This window comes from Sturnus vulgaris, chromosome 1 (assembly GCF_052056855.1).
Source record: "Sturnus vulgaris isolate bStuVul1 chromosome 1, bStuVul1.hap1, whole genome shotgun sequence".
Classification (NCBI taxonomy): domain Eukaryota; kingdom Metazoa; phylum Chordata; class Aves; order Passeriformes; family Sturnidae; genus Sturnus; species Sturnus vulgaris.
Window position 1 is genome coordinate 109129574 of NC_142243.1, and position 19366 is coordinate 109148939.

The 19366-nt window shown below is 40.1% G+C and overlaps 1 protein-coding gene across 1 annotated transcript in view; it reads left to right on the forward strand.

Moving 5' to 3' along the window:
* The window catches only part of COLEC12 (collectin subfamily member 12), a 96589-nt gene that overhangs the window by 64637 nt on the left and 12586 nt on the right, over positions 1-19366 (forward strand). Inside the window, exons 3-4 of the mRNA XM_014871272.2 lie at positions 12875-12997; positions 19065-19163. Coding sequence (XP_014726758.1) covers positions 12875-12997; positions 19065-19163 — 222 coding nt within the window. The remainder of the gene's footprint in view (positions 1-12874; positions 12998-19064; positions 19164-19366) is intronic.

Sequence of the window (19366 nt, forward strand, 5' to 3'; positions counted from 1 at the left end):
CATAGGAAACCAGTGAGAAAGTTCTAAAGCAGATATGTAGGTTTGCAGTCCAAAAGTCTTTGGCATTCACTTCAAGCAGAATATTTTTTTCAAAATTAGTTTAAACATCTTGACTGTTTGAGTTCACTCAGTTTCCTTCTTCCCTCTTCCCTGAATAGTTGTCCTCCAGATTTTCAGTTACCTTGGGATTGCTTTCACTGAAACACAAGCTAATATTTGAGTTTGGGGGTTATTTATTGCAAGTTTCACAAGAACTTTTAATAATATATTTATATGTCAACCAGGGGAACAAAAACCCCAAGGTCTCCTTTACAATTTTTTTGTCTGAATTAAAATTTACTTGTAACTATAGATTTATATTATGCCTTCTGCCACTTAATTAAAATGCCTTGGGATTTTCTCTCCATCAAAGCACATACATTTTATATTGAAAAGTTCTAGGTTTTTAATTTAGTCTTCTGGGTAAGAAAATTATGTTCAATTTAAGCCTTTCACTGTCAGCCTCAATCCCCTGATAAAGCTTGTAGCAATGAGCCTGAAATGCATGGTAAGACTTGAGTCTTACCACACCAAAGACTTTATTCTTGACTTAAGTCAGTCTTTATATCAAAAGCCGTGTAAGTCCTATGGGGCATGGCTGAGGGGGCTGGGGATGTTTAGCCTGGAGAAAAGGCGGCTCAGGGGTGGCCTTATCGCTCTAGAACCACCTGAGGGGAGGCTGTAACCAGCTGGGGGTCGGCCTCTGCTCCCAGGCTACAAGCGAGAGGACCAGAGGACATGGCCTTAAGCTGTGTTCAGGCTGGACATCAGGAGGAATTTCTTCACCAAAAGGGTTGTCAAGTATGGGAATGGACTGCCAGGGGAGGTGGTGGAGTCGCCATCCCTGGAGGTCCTCAGGAAACAATTGGATGTGGCACCATGGTGAAGGTGACAAAGTGGAGATGGGTCAAAGGCTGGACCCAATGAGCTTGGAGGTCTTTTCCAACCAAAATGATTCTGTGATTCTGAGATTCTTACTCCTTCATCTGCAGATCTGGAATCTCAGGAGACTCTGGCCTCATGGCAGCTGCCTTTCCCTTGCCTTTCCCTTTCCCTGAAGACAGACCCTAAAACTGCCAGGCCCTGTTAAAAAATTTTTGCAAAGACTCGGTTTTACATGATTTCATAAGCAATCAGGAAAATAATTAGAGCAAGGAATATATGTTTCAGGAAGATAATTATTTTCGCAGGTATTGTTATTATTGTTGTTGCTGTTGAAAGTGTAGCAATGTTTTCACTTTAATGGATTTGTCAGCTTCTGTATTTCCGTGATTGCAGTAGAGTTTTCACCTACTTAACACAGTGATTGCATTGACATTAGGAAGGCAGTGGGGTATGTAGGCAGGTAATATCTTTGTTGTCTAATTGTTGGCTAATTCCTTATCTTTGTGACTGCTGTGCTCTGAATGTCCTTCTGCATGGCTTTTCCTCACTTGTAACAAACAAATTTAAGCCATCATTTCCCAGCATTTGTCAAGATAGTGCAGATTTCCCTATTGTTTTATTAGAAGATAAAACACAAACTATGTTCGCCACCCCTCTACAGGAAACATACAGTAATTTACAGAATAAAAATTTCCTCTCTAGATAAGGGTGAATATTAACCAGGGAAAAATCCCAGAAATTGTGATGGTATTAGGTGGAAAAAATCCATTTATCAGGGCTGTTTCCTCCTTACATTGCACAGCCATTACACATTGGCACAAGTGTTTTAAAAAAATGTTCTGGTGGCCTGAGGAATTCATTCTAAGTCTGCTTTTTATCCAGGAAATTGGATGCTAGTGAGGTGTGAATGAGCCAGGGTTAGGGAGACCTCAGGAGTCAGGACACAAAGAGACAGGAGAGGGGGAAAAGGGAAGAACAAAATGAGAAAACTGAAAGATGGGAGCTGCTTTTGGGTCATAATCATTCCTTACCTAGAGATCCACCTTCACAGAGGAAAACTTCCACTTTGAAAATATAAGATTCTGGAAAAGGAGGCAGAGGGGGAGGTTGGTTATGTTGGAGGGTGGAAACAGGATTTATTGTGTCTGCCATCAAGCCTGCAGTATTTCTGTGGAAAAAGCCCTACCTTTAGAAAGTGGTTTTCGAAGGGCAGTGAGGTGAAAAATAAATCCAGGCCCTGACAGCTCCTCTCCTTTGGAGATGATTTAATGCCGAGTCTCAATTCAGCTGAGGGGAGTAAGGCAGCACACTTCCAGAGGAACAGTGCTTATACCTAGACATAATTTCTCTCCTGTAGTTGAACGTGTAGCCTCAGGAGATTAGGAATGAATTTACAGCCAGTGGATTTGTGACCATGAGCTATGTTCAGTGCAGTGCCTATGGGGGTCCTTTCTTCTCAGTTCAGTATTGGTATCTCAGCCAAGCGTTCTTGATATGTCAGGGAAAAGGCTAATCAGAAGTGGCAATTTCCATAATTAAGAGTAGAGCAGGCTTCTTTATAACTACTGTTTTCTGAACTCACTTTTTTTTTGAGGTCCTACTGCATTCTTCCTTGTGGCCCTCTTCATTATTGGGGCCACCTTTCAAATAAGAGGTCTGTGTAACTGCTGAGTACCCAGCATGGATAGAAACACTTTCACCTCTTCTTTTTGCATGCACATTAATCTTTTAAATTCCAAATAATGTCCTCAGAGAGACTTTTCAGTTGGAAAAGATGTAATATTTATATTAGAGTGATTCTTAATGAAGGCAACAGGAGCATACTACTAAATCCAGAAAAGGATGTATAAAGGTATATATATTAATCTGAGGCATGAAATCTTGATTAATATTTTTCAATTCTGTTAATGCCGGCATTTATTGCGGCGTGAAGTTGGGTATACTTGTTCAGTCTCAGGCAACTATTTTTTCCCTGCAGAAAACCTCATCAAAAGTATCTCTGTATTTTTCCCTAACAAAAAAAAGGTAAATACAGTTTTTATGCTGTCAAATATGGTTGAAACTCTATTTTGTTCCATTCCACTGGGTAGTAGGTGAGAGAGAAAATCCTGATGAGAAAGGCATGCTGGTTGTGCTTATGACTACTGAGTGAAAATTGGTTTAGAGTTGTATGAGCTACAAGAGTTTAAAAGCACACTTTGCTGTGACACATGGTATTTTACAATGCTCTTAAATGAATGACCCGCCTCAGCCATGTCAGGGGTGCATGTGTGCAGAGAAACTTACATGGAACAGATGGCTGCCAAATACTTAACTTGTGAAGGCACATAAAAAATTTAATTTCTGTAGTTAAATGGAATAGCATTTGTGGCAACATCAGTGGATACAGAAACGTTGATTTGTTGTGCATGGCTAGAGTTTCCATTGTTTCTTGTTCTTTAAAACAGTGGTCCAATGTTTTTAGCATTGCCCTTAAATTTAAAAGTTGCAGAAGCTGGTAAAAGAACAGGTAAAGCTTCCTGTGGAGACCATCGTTTTTGCACCTGTGCTCTGGATGATTTCGTCGTGTCCTTGGTGAGTGGCCCTGCAGCACAGGTGGCACTGCCCTGGGTTTGGCACCTGCCACACTCACAGCCATGGAGGGGATCATGGTGCCCTCTTCAAGAAATGTCTCTCAAAAGCCACAAAGCATGGAGTTAACCACTTTTTCTGCCTATCACTTAGCACCATTACTAGGGTCCCTAACACCTAAAAATGTGTTATAAAATTAGAGAATCTTACAGAAAATATACACTTTGGGTGTGTTACCTTTTTTCATCCTGTCAGATGAATGTAAATTGAATTAAGTTTGAAAATCATGTACATTAGTCATCAAATTATATAATCTTAATTAGGATCTATGTTTCATTAGGCAGCATCTTTATTTCAGAATGGAAGGTCCGGACTTTGACAAAAATGGCATTACTTTGCCATCTGGCACAACTCTGAAGGACAGATCCCTTCTGTGACTTGCTAATGCTTTGTCACCTCTGGTTTTATTTAAATCACTGAATGGAATATCTTCAGGTTGTCTTCGGAAGCTGTTTCACAAACCAAAAATCTGGCTTTGATCTCCCTGTAAATCTGGCTATATCTCTTCTTGCAATTCAATCTAAATTCTTTTGTATTGAGACAGAGTTTGAGAGAGGCTCTTTATTGTCATGTATCATGGCTGTCATGCCTGTCATTGAACAGGTCTTTAATTCATACATAATTTCTATCTTCTTTTAACTGTTCTAGTTTTTCTCTCATCTTTTGAACAGCCTAATTAGATTTTTGGGTTTAGTTCCAGACACATGCACTGAGTGATCCCTTGCTTGATTTTCAATAACTGGGGACAGACACATCTCTCTTATTCCAGACAGTTGTTTAAAAGCACCAGCACTTTCTGAGGTTTGTTCTGGTTTGAGTTTGTCTTTAAATCTGATAGCCTATGGGATGTTGGACCCTCTGCTGGTGTGATATTCTTACCACATTGTAATGGCTGGACCTTAAGCTAATGCAAATCCGTGATTCTTCATAAAATTTACCACACTGGCTCTTCAGCTCTGTTTGTAATATTTGCCTGACATACAGTTCAGATACACAGCAGTCTTTGCTTAGCCTGTGTTGTGGTTGGGCTTTTTGTATCCTTTCAATTAAAATATTTAGTGTTTAATCACAGTAGGACATTGTTTGGTAATACTATATAATTAAATGGTGGTGGTTGTTGAAGTGTATAATTAGGGTTTCTGACAATTCATTGTGATTCTCTGGACTGCTGCAAAGAAGAACAAAGCCAGAGAGAAAATGCTGGCTGGGTTATATAAATAAGTGAGAGATGATGGTCAGGCTGAAAATGAGGGTTCTCCCCTCCTTTAATGAAAGGGTATGTGTACATTACATAGAATAAAGTATTTCTTAGACTGAAAGCTTTCCAGAGATAATAGTGTTGGCCCTCTGAGGCTCTTTATTATGTCAGATGTGGGATTCTGATTTATGGGAAGCGGCCGCTGCCTCCAACAGACTCAGTCTGGTGTGTGGAGGAGAATTTGCTTGATGGCCCCTTTGTGCAGAGCTTTGGGCTGCAGTGTGCAGATCATCAAGGGCTGGGTTTTCCCAAGGTGTCCCAGAGAAGGAAATTCCCTCTTGTTCACTGAAAATCCCTGGGCTTTTGGGACAAAGTGCACCCCTTCCACTTCAGGGGATGAGGGACAGGGTGAGCCCTGCCAGCCCCAGCATTTTTCCCTCAGTGTTGAGAGTTGCTCTGTAGAGGTGGGATTGTGAAAGTCCTGGTGGAGTCTTCGATTTTTTTTTTAAGCCTTAAGGAACAACTCCTGCCCACTTCTATTTGTTAGGAGTCTAGGAATCTGTGTTGTCCTAGAATGCAAGCTGAAAGTCCCACATAATTACATAGCTGGAAGAGTCATAGAACAGTTTGGATTGCAAGGGACCCTTAAAATTAGTAATCTAGTCCAAATGCTCTTCAGTGATCAAGGACATCTTCATCAAGATCAATTTGCTCAGAGCCCTGTTCACCCTGACCTCGAATGTTTCCGGGGATGGGATATCTACCACCTCTCTGAGCAACCTATTCCCATTTCACCACACTCATTGTAAAAATCTTCCTTTTATCTGATCTGAATCTACCTTTTTTTGGTTTAAAGCTATTTCCTCATCATATCACAAAAGGCCCTGCTAAAAAGTTTGTCCCCATCCTTCTTGTCCTTTTTACCCTTTATGTACCCTTACTGCCATAATGAAGTTCCTTTGAAGCCTTCTCTTCTCCAGGTTTAACAGTCCCAGTTCCCTCATCCTGTTTTCACAGAAGTGCTCCATCTCTTCTGATCATCTTCATGCCCTTCCTCTGGACCCTCTCCAACAGGTCCATGTCTTTCCTGTGCTGAGGACCCCAGAACTGTACACAGATGGGGTCTCGCCAGAGCAGAATAGAGGGGGAGAATCACCTCCCTCCACTGCGTGCTGGCCACACTGCTTTTGATGCAGCCCAGAATATGTTTGGCTTTCTGGGCTGCAAGAGCACATTGCCAGCCCATGAGCACCTTTTGTACACCAGCATCCCCAAGTCCTTCTTGGCAGGGCTGCTCTTGATCTGTTCATGATCTTGATCTGTCCCAGCCTATACTGATACCAGGGATTGCCCCAACCCTGTACTTGGAAAGAAAGGGGCACCAGGTAAATAAGACATCTTGAATGTGAAGTTCAGGATAAAATCACAGGAGCTGGTACCACTGGCCTTGACAGGGGTTGTACAGCCTTGTGAGGCATGAATTCTCACACTGGCCTTTTGAGGTGCGTTTTCTTCTCTCCAGAGGTTATTTGCACAAGCTGCCAGCTGTGTAGCAGGGCAATCGGATTATGATGAACACTGTAGAAACCTGTGGAGATGGAGTGGGTTGGGTCCATTTATTTATTAATTTTGGAAGAAAGAAGCTCTGTGTCTTGCAGTGTTTACTTTAAATATAGAGTGGCTGTTTCAGCCTGTGTCTTGCTGCCATGCTTCATGATTTTCCACCTGGCATAGGAAAACTGGCACAAGTTAGATGAGTACATACCCACTTGCTTAGATTTCAAGTTTAGCTGCTTTAATTGCTTCCTAATAAATAACCAGAAACTTTTTCAAAGCAAACATAGCTTGCATTTGTCCCTATTTGATTACAAAACCAGAAGCAAAACTAGCAAATTCCGGAACAAATGACAGCATGTTTGTGCTAAATATTTTTTCCAATGGCATTGTAAAAATCTGACAGTTAAGTTAAGCAGGCTGTTGCAATCCACCTGCCCACAAGCCAGCACTGCACTATTTGGACGAGCAGGATCATTGCCATTGTGGAGACAGGGCTTGCCAAAACTGTGGAATGGGAGAAGGTGTGGACCTTTATGCATTAGCTAGGAAATATGTAGGGCGTCTATTTACGTGTAGTTCAAATTACAGCTTTTACAGTGTGAGAATAGACTCTAAACCAAAGACATTAGTTGCATCTCAAAACAATAATTTAAAGAGGCATGAAGCAGCTTCAATTTTTGCCATTTGTGACCATTATAAAGAACAATTTCTTTCTGAAGTAGGCTAGCATATGGAAACATCAAATCATCAGTTTTGCTCACTGCAACAAAACCATTCCTGAAGGATCATGGGAATTGTTTTCATGAGGGATAGGTTAATTACCTGTGACACAATGCAAAAGAGAAGACAGAAATCTCACTGTGAATTCTGTAGCTGACTGGATCCAGTAATCTCAAGCCTATACAAAGCTATTGTTGTCAAAGATGCTGTTGCCTGCTTTTTCTTAGTGTGCTGATATAATATACTGGGGGGTTTTTGTCATTACCAAAGCCTCTCTATAAAAAACATACACACACACATATTTTTCCATATATTTGAACATAAATGTGTTTGTGCTTGTGTATATATGAAAACCTTTATAAGCCTGAACTTTAAAATCCTCTCTGTCCTATGAGACAAACTTACTTTCATAATTGCTAGTCATGCATATTAGTGAACATCTACCATTTTACACTTGAGTGCCTGAATTTAAGCACTTACACCCAGATTTTTCAAAACATTCAGATATTTAAACCTGGAGGTGGATTCCTCATGGAATTGCTTGTGAAGTAGACACTACTGGGAGCTTGTTGCAACTCTGCAATGTTAATTACCTCTCATTATTTGACTCCTAGTTACACATTGAATCACAGAATGGTTCATGTTGGAAGGGAATTCTGAGATCATGTAGTTTGTGCCTCCCTGCCATGGGCAGGAGCACTTTCCAGGACAGGAGGCCTGAATTAGATATATATAGTTTGTTCAGGTCCCTTTAAATATAGGTATTAGATCCACTGCTGTTTTGAAAACATTAGCTATGAGAAAACAACGATTTGAAGGCTGCAAACTACGCTTGCAGTCTTCCTTCCAAAATTCAAGGGATGTTATCTCTTTTCAGTGAATCACACTGGGGAAAACCCCTCCAAACTAATGTATTTTCGTTTCCTGCACTACATTTCTTTATCTTATCAGTACATTTCTTGTCAGGCTTATGAAGGAAACCTTGCATATTTGTCAAAATTGATTTGCTAGCAGAAATATTATGAGGCCACCAATGATCTTGCAGCCAGAGCCAAGAAAAGAACAGAGAGGCAAATACTTGTAAGAGAATTATTCAGGGGGGAGGGAAAAAAAAAAGTGTGTGCATGTCATATTCCAGTGTTCAAAGATGGACTTCTGAAGTGTAAGACAGTTGAGGAGTCAGGCATTTTTTAAGGTGGTTACAAAGAGCAAAGATATTTAGTCTCCCATTAAAACCATAGAACAAAACAACAATAACAAAAATCCCCCAAACAAATAAAACCCCCAAAAACCAGCTCCTCCTTCAGCAAAACCTCTTATTGGAGTCCAAAAGGAATCTGCAGATGTATACCCCCTGCGTGAGAACAAAGTCTTCAGTCACTGGAATGCAATGCTATAAAAACAAATACTACAAAGCCTGGTAACAGGGGGATGTCTCACTTGCATATTTTTTTGTGAGCATTTTGGTTTGCAGAGAAGGGGGTCCCCAAAGCATGTGAGCCAGCAGGATCTCTTTGTACTAGGTTGCTGTCTGTTTGGCCAGATGTCTTCCCAACAGTGAGGCAGAAAAACCAGCACTCTTATTAAAATAAGTCAGGGAAAGGAATGGAAAAAAGCATGTGTCCAGTGAAATGAGGCACATTGCGTCCCATCTGATATTTATTAAACATTGATCAAATCGGCAGTGAGAAATGCACGTCATGCGGAAGTGACCTCGGCTCCCTGGGTTTGGAAGTCAGTGACAAATGTCTGGGAGCAGACCAACATTGAAAACACGTGTACAGGGCACAGAGAGGAGTGTGCTGTACTAGGAGCATCATTAACAAATGGAGAAGAGCTGACTTCAGCCAAGAATGCCCTTCTGCAGGTTTTACATTTGTTCTGCCAGTGGGATGTGTGTGTAGGGTCTTTCCCTTTCCATTTAGTCTACATCTTTCTACATGAGATTGTAGGACACGTATTGAGAAAGCTCTGTTCCCAGCCGATAAGCTGGTCCAGCTCAAGGCTAGGGAGAATTTCTCCCGGGGTGATAATTTGGTCAAAATAAAAAGGAATTACTAACAAGATAGAACACCTGTTGTGGTACATGACCAGGCCCTGGGAATGGGGTGTCTTCTCTCTGAACCAATCACCTCTTCTCTACTCTTGGAATTGCAAGTCATGCTATAAAACCAAGTGTGTTTCTGAATAAACTTGTCTCTTTTTATCATGAAAGATGACCATGTAGCTGTGCATCTTATTTCCGCCACACTTAAAGGGTTAAAACCCCTTTCTACTGCTACATGAGATGTGATACATCTCCTGGAAGAATTTTTCATTTTAGGTCAGTCATAACAGCAAGCAGTCTAGTGGATAAAACCGAGGAAGTTCTGCCAAATTATAGCCCGAGCATGGGCTCCTTCAAGCCTCAACTCACAGCTTTTGGGTAAACCTGCATGATTTTATGCCAGCCTACTGGGTTTTGTGTAATCACAGTAAGCATTTTTGTCTCCCATTTGTTTTTGCTTAATAATTTGGCTATCTCATCTTTTCAGAACAACCTTTGAATAAAAATGTGTCTTCACAATATGGAGTAAATGCATCTCCTATATCAGAACAATCTTATTTGGGTGTGATCCTTAAGTGAGGTAGTGGGGAAGAATAACACGGCAAGCTGAAGTCAGGGTATGTGCTGGGGAGTTTGGGGAGCCCTGAGTATACTGTAGTTCATCCCTATACAGAGAGGGTTGCATTCCTGGCTTTTGGCTTTGCATATAGCCTGATATATTTAATTGCTCAGAAAGACATCAGAATGAGTCTTCCAAATCTTTTCTTCAAGGGGTACTTCTGTCTTTGGTATTTTTGTAGTAGTTTTTTATATGTTTAGTAAACTAGAAAATCATGTGTTACTAGCAGCAGAGTTAAGCACTACATGTTTGTAATAAAGAGCAAATATAACTGCTCTGAAAGATTTTACTGCATTGTAAGTAAAACAAAACAAAGGAGCCTGTTAGAGCTCCCTGGCTTTTCACTCCAGCCCTGGACCTGGGTCACGTTAGACGAGGGTAGCAGGGGTTCATTGGCAATCAGATGTAGCTTTAGGCTGACAGGCAGAAAGCCCCAGCAAGGAATGCAATACAGAGTTCCAGGCCAGTTAGTTAATGGAATCACTCCAGCCTGTATGATTGTTTTAGTGTGATGTGCCTGTGTTACTGATATCAACCGTGCTGAACTGTTAAAGGATAGAAAGGTCTGGCTTTTGTTGGGGTGCTGTTCTGATGTCAGTTTGAAATACACTGAAACTAAAAGTTCCAAAAAGCCAAAGTGCTGTTTTATTGAGCCAGAGGTAGAGAGGGTTGAGAGAAGTGAAACTAGATCCCTATGAAGCACTGGAACATACATGATGCTTGATGCTGAACTGCAATACATCCAGTGACATCGGTGAAGTTTCAGCTCGTTACACTACCCAGGAAGCCAGAGTACAGTGACAGAAAGCAGGTCATGTCATAAAATGAGTAATCTTACTATGAGACACTTATCAAGTGAAACTTCTCCTTATGCAATTGCTGCCAAAGGCTTTGTTTTTACTTCTGCCTTTCTCTGTGTTTTGTACCTCTGCACTCCATCATTCTTCCCAGATAAGGATCTAGGCCTGCTTCAATTAACATTAAAATAAGGAGGATTAAGCTTTCTGTTTATTTGTGTATTTAGAAAGTGAATGTGATGTGAGTTTTGAGCAGAGCTTGTTTTTGAATATGTGGGACTTTCAAAGACAACCAAATTGGAATCTCAGTTTTAAACCCTTTAGCAAAGGAACCTTGCATTTAGTGCACAGGGGTTCAATGAGCCCATTGGTACTGGCTAAGAGCAGGAAAATGGTGCTCCAGACACCACCAAGTTCCCACTGTGAAATCATTTCAGTCTCTGAATACCTATTGAAAACATTTAGAAAACTGCACTTTCCCTTCCCTGCTTTTTCAGCAGTTAGAGTTTCCTCACCAACAAACTCCTTGAGACTGTAAACCAAAGAAAGCAAGCCAGCCCATGCATCAGGATCCATGAGCAAACCTGACAACTGAATTATGGACCCTTCACCTTTTCTTTTGTGGTGCAGGAGTTACCACCCTTCCAAGTCCAAGTCACCAATAAATGGGCTATGCAACAGTCTGTCTCTGTGCCATCTCCCTCCCTTCCCACCTCACAGGCAGAAGAGAAGCCTTTACACTCTGGAATTTCTATTCCTGAGTTTATGTTACAAGTCTTTGTCTCATTTTCCCGTAATGTTCTTGAAAAAAGAACCAGATGTTCCCACAAGGAACCCAAAGCTATGACATCACTAATCACATGGCAACAGAATGTGATGTCACATCTCAAAAGTTTAGAAAAAACATGTGATGGTGTAATGTGGAAAAGACCTGCAAGAGACGCATTTCTGCCTTAGCCAAGAGTATATGTGCAGAGAGGATTGAAGAAAATGCTTTGTGAAAAAACTTTGTATAAATCCTCTTCCTCAGTTGTTCCAACATGGAAATCCTTCCTTCTTCAAGTGCTTTAGGTTTGATGGAAGTCATTGGATGATGTCATTGGAGAAAGAAATGCAGTTGACTTAACTCATTACATTGGTCACCAATGCTTCTTGAACCCAGGGGAAGAAAAGCCTGTGCTTTTCTCTTAAAAAAATAAAAATAACAAACCACTCTGCAGAAGGTCATGAGTTTGAAAAAGCAAAATCATCTGTGCTTTAGGCCTCAGGAGAAATATAAGTTACTCATAAAAAGCTACAGAGCAAGTTTTGATTAGTTAAGTAATCTGGTACATAGAATTTATTAGAGCTTAAAGCTTTCCTGTGGGACTCCCCTAATAGTACACAAGTAGAGTGAAATATCAAAGAAATGCATTTTCTGACACACAGAGAGAGTTACATTAATCCTGGCCTGCTTAATACACCTTGGAAAGATGGATAAATCCTGCCTATTTCTTCCAGCACATTGGTCCAGTTTTCAGGTTTTCACACATGTGTGCTTCTGATTAATAATCCATGCTTCCAATGCTCTTGAGCTATTCCCAAGGAGCACAAAAGAGGAAAATTGTATCCCTAAGAGAGGAAAATTGCTTCCCCAATAGACTCAAAGATATCAAGCCATTCTGCAAAAATTTTAAATATAGAATAGTAAAGCTCTGTTTTCTTTCATCAATTTGAGGCCATTTTTCTTAAGCTTGTCCACAAAGAGAAATTCACCAGCATTTTTTCCATGGATGAATGGATGGCTGTATCAGTAAAGCACCTCATCTTTTCTGTGGAAATAGTGTTCTCCAAAATCCCCAAAAATATGCAAAAAGTCTCGTTGTGGAAAGAAAGTGTTTGCATGGTAACTATCTGTGGTGATTGCTACAAAGCAGAACTACTCCTACCAGGTTTTTACAGTGCTCTTTAATTTCTGTGACTTTTTTCTGCCAGAACATTTGTTGTGTCCTATTGCCCCCACAGGAATACCAAATGCTAAGAAAGTGTGATACCTGACAGAGGAGATGCTAATAAAGGTTTTATTTCCAAAGCTCATCATAGTCTTGTTAGCACAATCAGAAAATAGCCACCTCTCAGGAAAGCCACAGGTTTCCAGTGAAGCACAACCTACTTCTCTTACACATGCTAAAATCCCAAAGTGATTGTTTCACTGAGTGGATGTTTTAACCATCATGGTGTTTCATCCTGGCAGCATAGGCAAATAGGCACCCCATATGTAAACATCATCTGCCTAGATAAATAATTTACTCTTTAGAAAACAGAGGAAAGGAAATGGGGAGATAAACCCAGCAATGTGTTCTTTGCCATTGTTTTAAATTTCTTTAAATCTTCTGTTGCAGGTATTCAGGAGGGGAGCCAATGTACCAAGTGTAAAAATAACTGGGCACTGAAGTTCTCCATCATCTTATTATACATTTTATGTGCCCTGTTAACAATCACAGTAGCCATTCTGGGATACAAAGGTACGTATACATTGAGACCAACATTTCACTTTCAGATGACCATCCACATTGTGACTTATTGGATAGCCAGGCAATTTGTCACATTTTAGCCTAAATATCAGTACTTGAGCAATGTTGGCTTTTTGTACATACATAACAACAAACTGCAACCTTAGAATTAAACTTTCAAAAAACTATGAAATTTTGAAACTGAATTACACATTTGAAAGGAAAGTTAAAACAAAATGATCATTCCTCCACCAAGAAGGAGTACTGGAAGGCACAAAGCTGTGTAACATGTGCAACAGCCAGGAATATTTTACTAATATATTTATCATAGGAACAAAATGTAGTATCAATATTACTTTGAAATATCTGGAAGAAGAAAAATTAAACCAGGAGGTGCCAGTGTATTGACTATCCACAATAATTGTGCTGAACAAAGTCACTTAGATGCTTTTAACAGTAATTTCAAAGATTCTGGTAGTTGAGCAACCCAGTAATGGAGAGAATTTCCTTTGTGCAAGTCATTAGTTGGGCACATTGGGAAACATGGCTTAAAATTCCCAGAAATCCTTATCACTAATTAACTGTAGCCACTTAGGCATTTATAGAATTTTTTTTTATGTAAATACCTGCTTATTGTGCAGTTACAGCTGTAATAAGTTAAATAAGATATTAATTTCTGGTGGGAAAAAGAAAGTGAACAACATCATTGTGAGCATTATAACAGGGTATCACAGCTTGTTGCAGAGAAAACCAAACTAGCTCTAAACTACCTGTCTGAGTATGGATCTGAGAGTAGCTTCAAAACCCTTCCAAGGAGCTGGGTAAATACTCATGTGATTAGCATGCAGTGCATCCTGTGCTGCCAACAGCTGTGCTCATAGCAGAGCTGACATCACCTCTGGTCCTTTGCCAGGGAAAGAAAAGGAAATTGTAGAAATAGAAAGGATAAATAATTATTTAAGAGGATTTGGCATAGTTTTGAGTGGGAGAAAATTAAAACTATTTGGTTTAGATGGAAGATTTATCCAGGGGAAAGAGAGAATGTGAGGAACAGATAGAGAGACTTAGGTAATCCTGTTTCATGATAAAGCAGAAGGTGGCAAATTTACATCAACTGTAAAAAAAATGCAGTACATCTATGTGAATACATCTCCCAAAGTAACTGGTCTCTGGAAGTCAGATTTTGAGCAACAAAAAACCTTCCAGGATTCTAAAACTTATTCTTGATCTATAAATATAAGATCATTTAGTCACATGGATTAGGGGAGGCCTTTTGCAGATATAAATCTGCAGAGGTCTGCTTACATCAGATGAGAATGGGATCTTTCCAGACTTAACCCAGCCACTAAACGACTGGGATTTAACAGAATTTCCCTCAAGAGTTTTAAATAAGGCTGTCAGTTCTGGGGCTTCCCAGAAGACTCAGCCAGTACCCAGCATCACATGCAGCATATCAAGCTGGAGAGACTACTGCTCTTTGTCTTGCTTTGGCAAATGATTGCATGTGTGGGGGAAGCAGTAGCAGAAAGGACTGTCCAGAAGACTTTGGGAGAAGGAGTTTGTCTTCTTCATTTCAATCTAGTTTTCAGGCTTCTTTCTCTATGGGGGCCCCTAGCACCATCTTTTCCCCAAGCTTTGCTCTCTTCTTGAAGCTCAAGAAAGAAGGCTTTGCTTCACTCATTTCTGAACTTCCTTCTTTGAATGAGCAGTCACTGACTAGGAATGAGTCTTTCTGTCATAGCAGTATCAAATCACAGCTATCCAGGACAAGGACAAAATAATTCCCTCTTGCACAAATAAATGTAAAAGGGATTTTAGGAAGGTGGATAACGCATATCTTGTTTGCAGACCCTAAGATATTTTGGTGACCACTGCTCCACTGCTCACCAACTTGGTGACTGCAAGATTTGAATGCCAAGGAAAAAAGGCTATGAGACAAAAGTCTTGTTGAATCCAAGTATTCCTTCTGGAACACCAAGCAGCAAGTGGTCATATGTCAGGCATTAATTCTGCCCTTTGTACCTGCAGTTTAGGAACTTTATCTTCAGGGTACCTACCTGCTAATTTTCAGGGAAAACATAAATTAGATAAAACCCCAGCTGACAGTACATATTCAAATTAATTACTGCAATTTTTGATTGTTGAGAAGGGATTGGGCCTTAAAGGAAGAACAAGACTCAGAATACAAGTATAGAGTTCTTGAACTCTCCTCTCTGTATCAGAATTTGGCTTGTCCTTTTTACTGCAATATTACACTGAAAGAAGGAATTCTGCTGGCATCAGGGATTCTTTCAGTCTCTTAGCTAAGTTTCCATTAAATTTGCCTCCCACATTTATGTTTATAAAGCCCAAAACTACTTTTAAAACTTTCATTTCCTATGTTAAATATCCTTTGTGATTTAAAACGTTAAAACTACTAATCAGGGATTAAATATGGCAAGCAAAGAAGTAACTCAATGGGAGGCAAAGTCAACACAGAGTGTTGAGTGTTTTTTAGTGGTAAAAATTACATAGTATGTTGGAGAAACCTGAAACCAAAACATGAATGAATAACAAGGAAACAAAACATGAAGGAATAATGAGGCAAGTTTAGTATTCTTCTGCTTTGAGAAGACAAATTATTGTTTAAAACACAAATAAAGCAATCTTTAATTTTTGCAAATACTTTATTAAATTAAATTAAAAATACAAAGTTATAATTTTTCTGGCACCAGCCAGTATCAGATTAGTCTATTGAAGATGAATGATCTTCCTGTGATTCATTCCAGTAAGGGAATGCTTGCAGCTTGAATTTCTGGTGGTTTTTATTTTCTAGTCGGTCCTTGTTTTCAAGTTTCTTGAGTAATGCCCACCATGACTTTCATCTACTTCTTTTATCTGTCTGCCAGACATAGTTTGCCTGCCATTACCTGGGGCCAGCACATCCTGGTGAGATGGCACATTTTGTTATAGTGGCTTGGATAGTCCTCACTGTTCTGGTCAGCAACTACTTGAAATTTTGGCTTCCTTTAGAGGATCTTCCACATTTTCCACTGTGATCTCGTCAGAAATTGAGATGGCAATGCAGAAAGACCAAGGTGTGAATTAAGGTGAAAGTTAGCCAAAAACAAGTTAAGACATACACAGCTTTGCCCTTTTAAGAGTGGGCATATTGTTGGGAGCTGCAGAGTGGCCTTTTGTGTGGGATACTACAGCTGATCTGCCTGTTTGCCTTTTTCTGGAGAAGGTGGAAAGTGACTGTTCAAGTCTAGGCCACTCACTAGAGGCTGACTTTCACTTCTGAGAGTGTTCCACATGCTCAGCTATCACTGAAGGCTCCATCCAGAGATAGTGGTGGGAGCTACTACCAAGGAAGGAAAGACATTCCCAATAACAGATTGGTCCATATGACCTCTTTGGACATCAAGAGCAACGAAACCCAACATTGGCCTCTCCCTACTCATTCTCTCCCAAATTCATCCTTTCCACTTGCAGGGCAATAGCAAGAAAAGCAAATCAGCTACCACTTGCTTTGGGAAGGAGTTTGGGCAGGAGTTCAAGTTCCTCAAACCCATGGAGGCTAAGATCTCACCCCTGTATAAAGCAGATACATGCACTGGTTTATCTATGGGATGGCAGCTTAGCCCTTGAGCTACCCCTGCAGTCACGTTTTCAGAGACCTCTTCTGTTTCTGCTGCTGGAGTTGGATGGTTTGGGGTTTTTTCTCAATTTGAAGAATGAAAATACCATATGCTGTTGTATAATTACATCTGTTCAGTCTCATTTAACTGCCAGATAACTACTTATTGATAGGATTACTACTGTTTTCATTTGCTTTGGACTCTTCAGGGTTATATTTTAACTCAAGCTTCCACTGTTAGATTTCATTCAACCATGAAAACATACTTGTTATATGGTAGTTTAGTTTTACAAACTTCAGATCTGAAGTATAAACTGACATTCATTTGGACAGCAAAAGGAAGAAATTATATTTTTCATTTAATTACTGATAATATATATTCATTTGCCAACTCCAAGTGTGTTGCGTAACTGGGGATAACAGTTGAATACTACACTAAATCTGAATTAACAAGAGCCAGAGGTGATGTGGCATTGCTAGTCAAGGCACGAGTTCAGCAGAAACACTTGAATTAGGCCTGCTTTTTAAATACAGATGATTTCATAAGGTCCCTCTAAGTGCCCTGGCAGTGACTATTTGTAAACAAAGGGGAACACCACAGACTGAGACTTCTGCCTAGAGCCAGAAGGAAAAGCCAAGTCCTCACTCTCACTGCACATGATGCATAGGTGTATACGTGCATCAGTGGAGTGTCAGAAGTAGCTGAAGGACCTTTGCTGATCTGGGCTCCAGCCTGGAAGACAGCAGCGCAGGACAAACAGAGAATCAACTCTGTCTTCATTTAGGAAAAATGGCATATAGCATTTTGACAAGTTTAATGGGCAGAAGAACCAGTGAAAAATTAGTGCTATAATGGGAAGAAAAATGCTTTCTAAAGCAGAAGGTATTGATCAATTGTCCCTCTGAAAATGCAAAGTCATTATTGTAGCATGGGTCTGGTGTTTAACAAGCAATCTGTCATCATTGCAAGTACAGAAAGCCACACTCTGACTGCACACACAGTGCAGTCTCTGTTTTGCTGGCTTGTTGGCAGCCTGCAAAGGAGCAGGCAGGTAATTCACCGAAGGGTGTATGGTCTCTCTGAAGACCCTGAGACTTTTTCTCTCTTGTAACTCCTAGTGCTGTTCCATCAGATAGTCTTGACCAGTTTTTCTTATGTTGGTTTTGGGGAAGCAGTAAAAGCTTCCCATGTAACTGTGGTACCCAGAATCAGAAAAACAAATGCAGAAGTTAATAAAGAAGGAGCACCTGATAGACTACACTTTAAAGGTCTGAGATTCAGGTGGTCACTTATGAGCAGCAAAAGATCCCTACATTTTAACTTCTTGTGAAAATCCAAATCTTTACATAGCAACAATTTTTATGAGACTCCTTCCTAGCTGCAGATCATTTCACAATCAGAAAGATTTAGAGGTACCTCTACTCCAAACAGGTTTACAGAGCCTCAAAACATGGGAAACACTTTATTTATTCTGTTTGAAAGAAGGAGCTGGCACCATAACTCGTGTAGCCTCTCCCAGGGTTGTTACAGACCCATTCTGCTCCCAGTGTAGCAAAAAGACTAAATAATCTCACGATGAGAAGCAATTTCTACCCCTGGTTGTGGCTTGAATACAAAAGGCTTTTAGACAAAGTTTGGTGTGAAAGCTGTAGGCTACCTCTAACCTTGCAAGCATTTCACATTTTTGCCACTGGAAGCCACCCAGGCTGTTTATTTGTTGCTCTGCTTTTTCCATTCCCATATTAATTTCATCAAATAATTGAATGTCTCAGTGACAAGAAAAGTGCTCAGGCATTACAAAATAAAGGGCACGTCAGTCATAAATCTGCATTTCCTGAATGACCTTTCAATCTTAATAAGGCAGAATCATTTCAAGACTGTTTTGAGTGATCTTTACCGTCATCAATATGTTTAAAAACCCCCGAAACATTTAGCAGTTACTATCTCAGTCCTAAGTTTGCTATCCAGGTGCTAACTTTTAATGATGAAAAGGCACAAGAAAAAAAAGTTCTTTTTAAGGAGAAATAGCTCATAGCAAAATTAAAGGAAATTTTCTTTCACGCATCTGAGCCTTTAGCAATCAGTTTTCCTTTGCCACACAGCACTGTGCTTGAAGCATGGAAATACTGTTAAAAGAAAAAGACTTTGTGAGGAAAACCCACAAAGAGGGATTTCCTCATTCAGGAGAGAGATTGCTCATGGGCAAAAAAGATTGCTTAGGGACTGCTGGCAGACTGAGGAAGTAGAAGAATTCTGGGTCCACCAGCAAATAGGAACTCATCCTTCCAACATTTCACAGAGCAACAGCAGAGTGTAATGGCAAGCAAGGCAATTTTAAGGTGTTTTCTTTTTTTACTGTTTCATGCAAGTGGTGTGGGGTTTTGTTTGCTAGATTGTTTACTAGTCTTTCATCATTTCCCTTTTCTGCTTTCCATAACATGCTGTTCTCTCTTCCCTAGTTGTAGAAAAAATGGACAATGTGACAGGTGGCCTGGAAACATCCCACAGAAGATACACAGAAAAGCTCACAGAAGTGGAGAGTGATCTGAAGAAATTAGGTAATCTACACACAAGCAAAGCCCCTTTGTGTTATGGACCTGGGGTATTCTGGAAGATTGAGGCAGGGCATTTGTCTGAGGCAGGAAATCTCTGCCTATGACAAGATACAGCACTTCCAGTTTCTCAAGTACTTGGGAAAGTACTTAAAAATAGTTCAGATCAGCTCTACTTAGAAGAGCATTTTAAGAATACTTCAAAATTT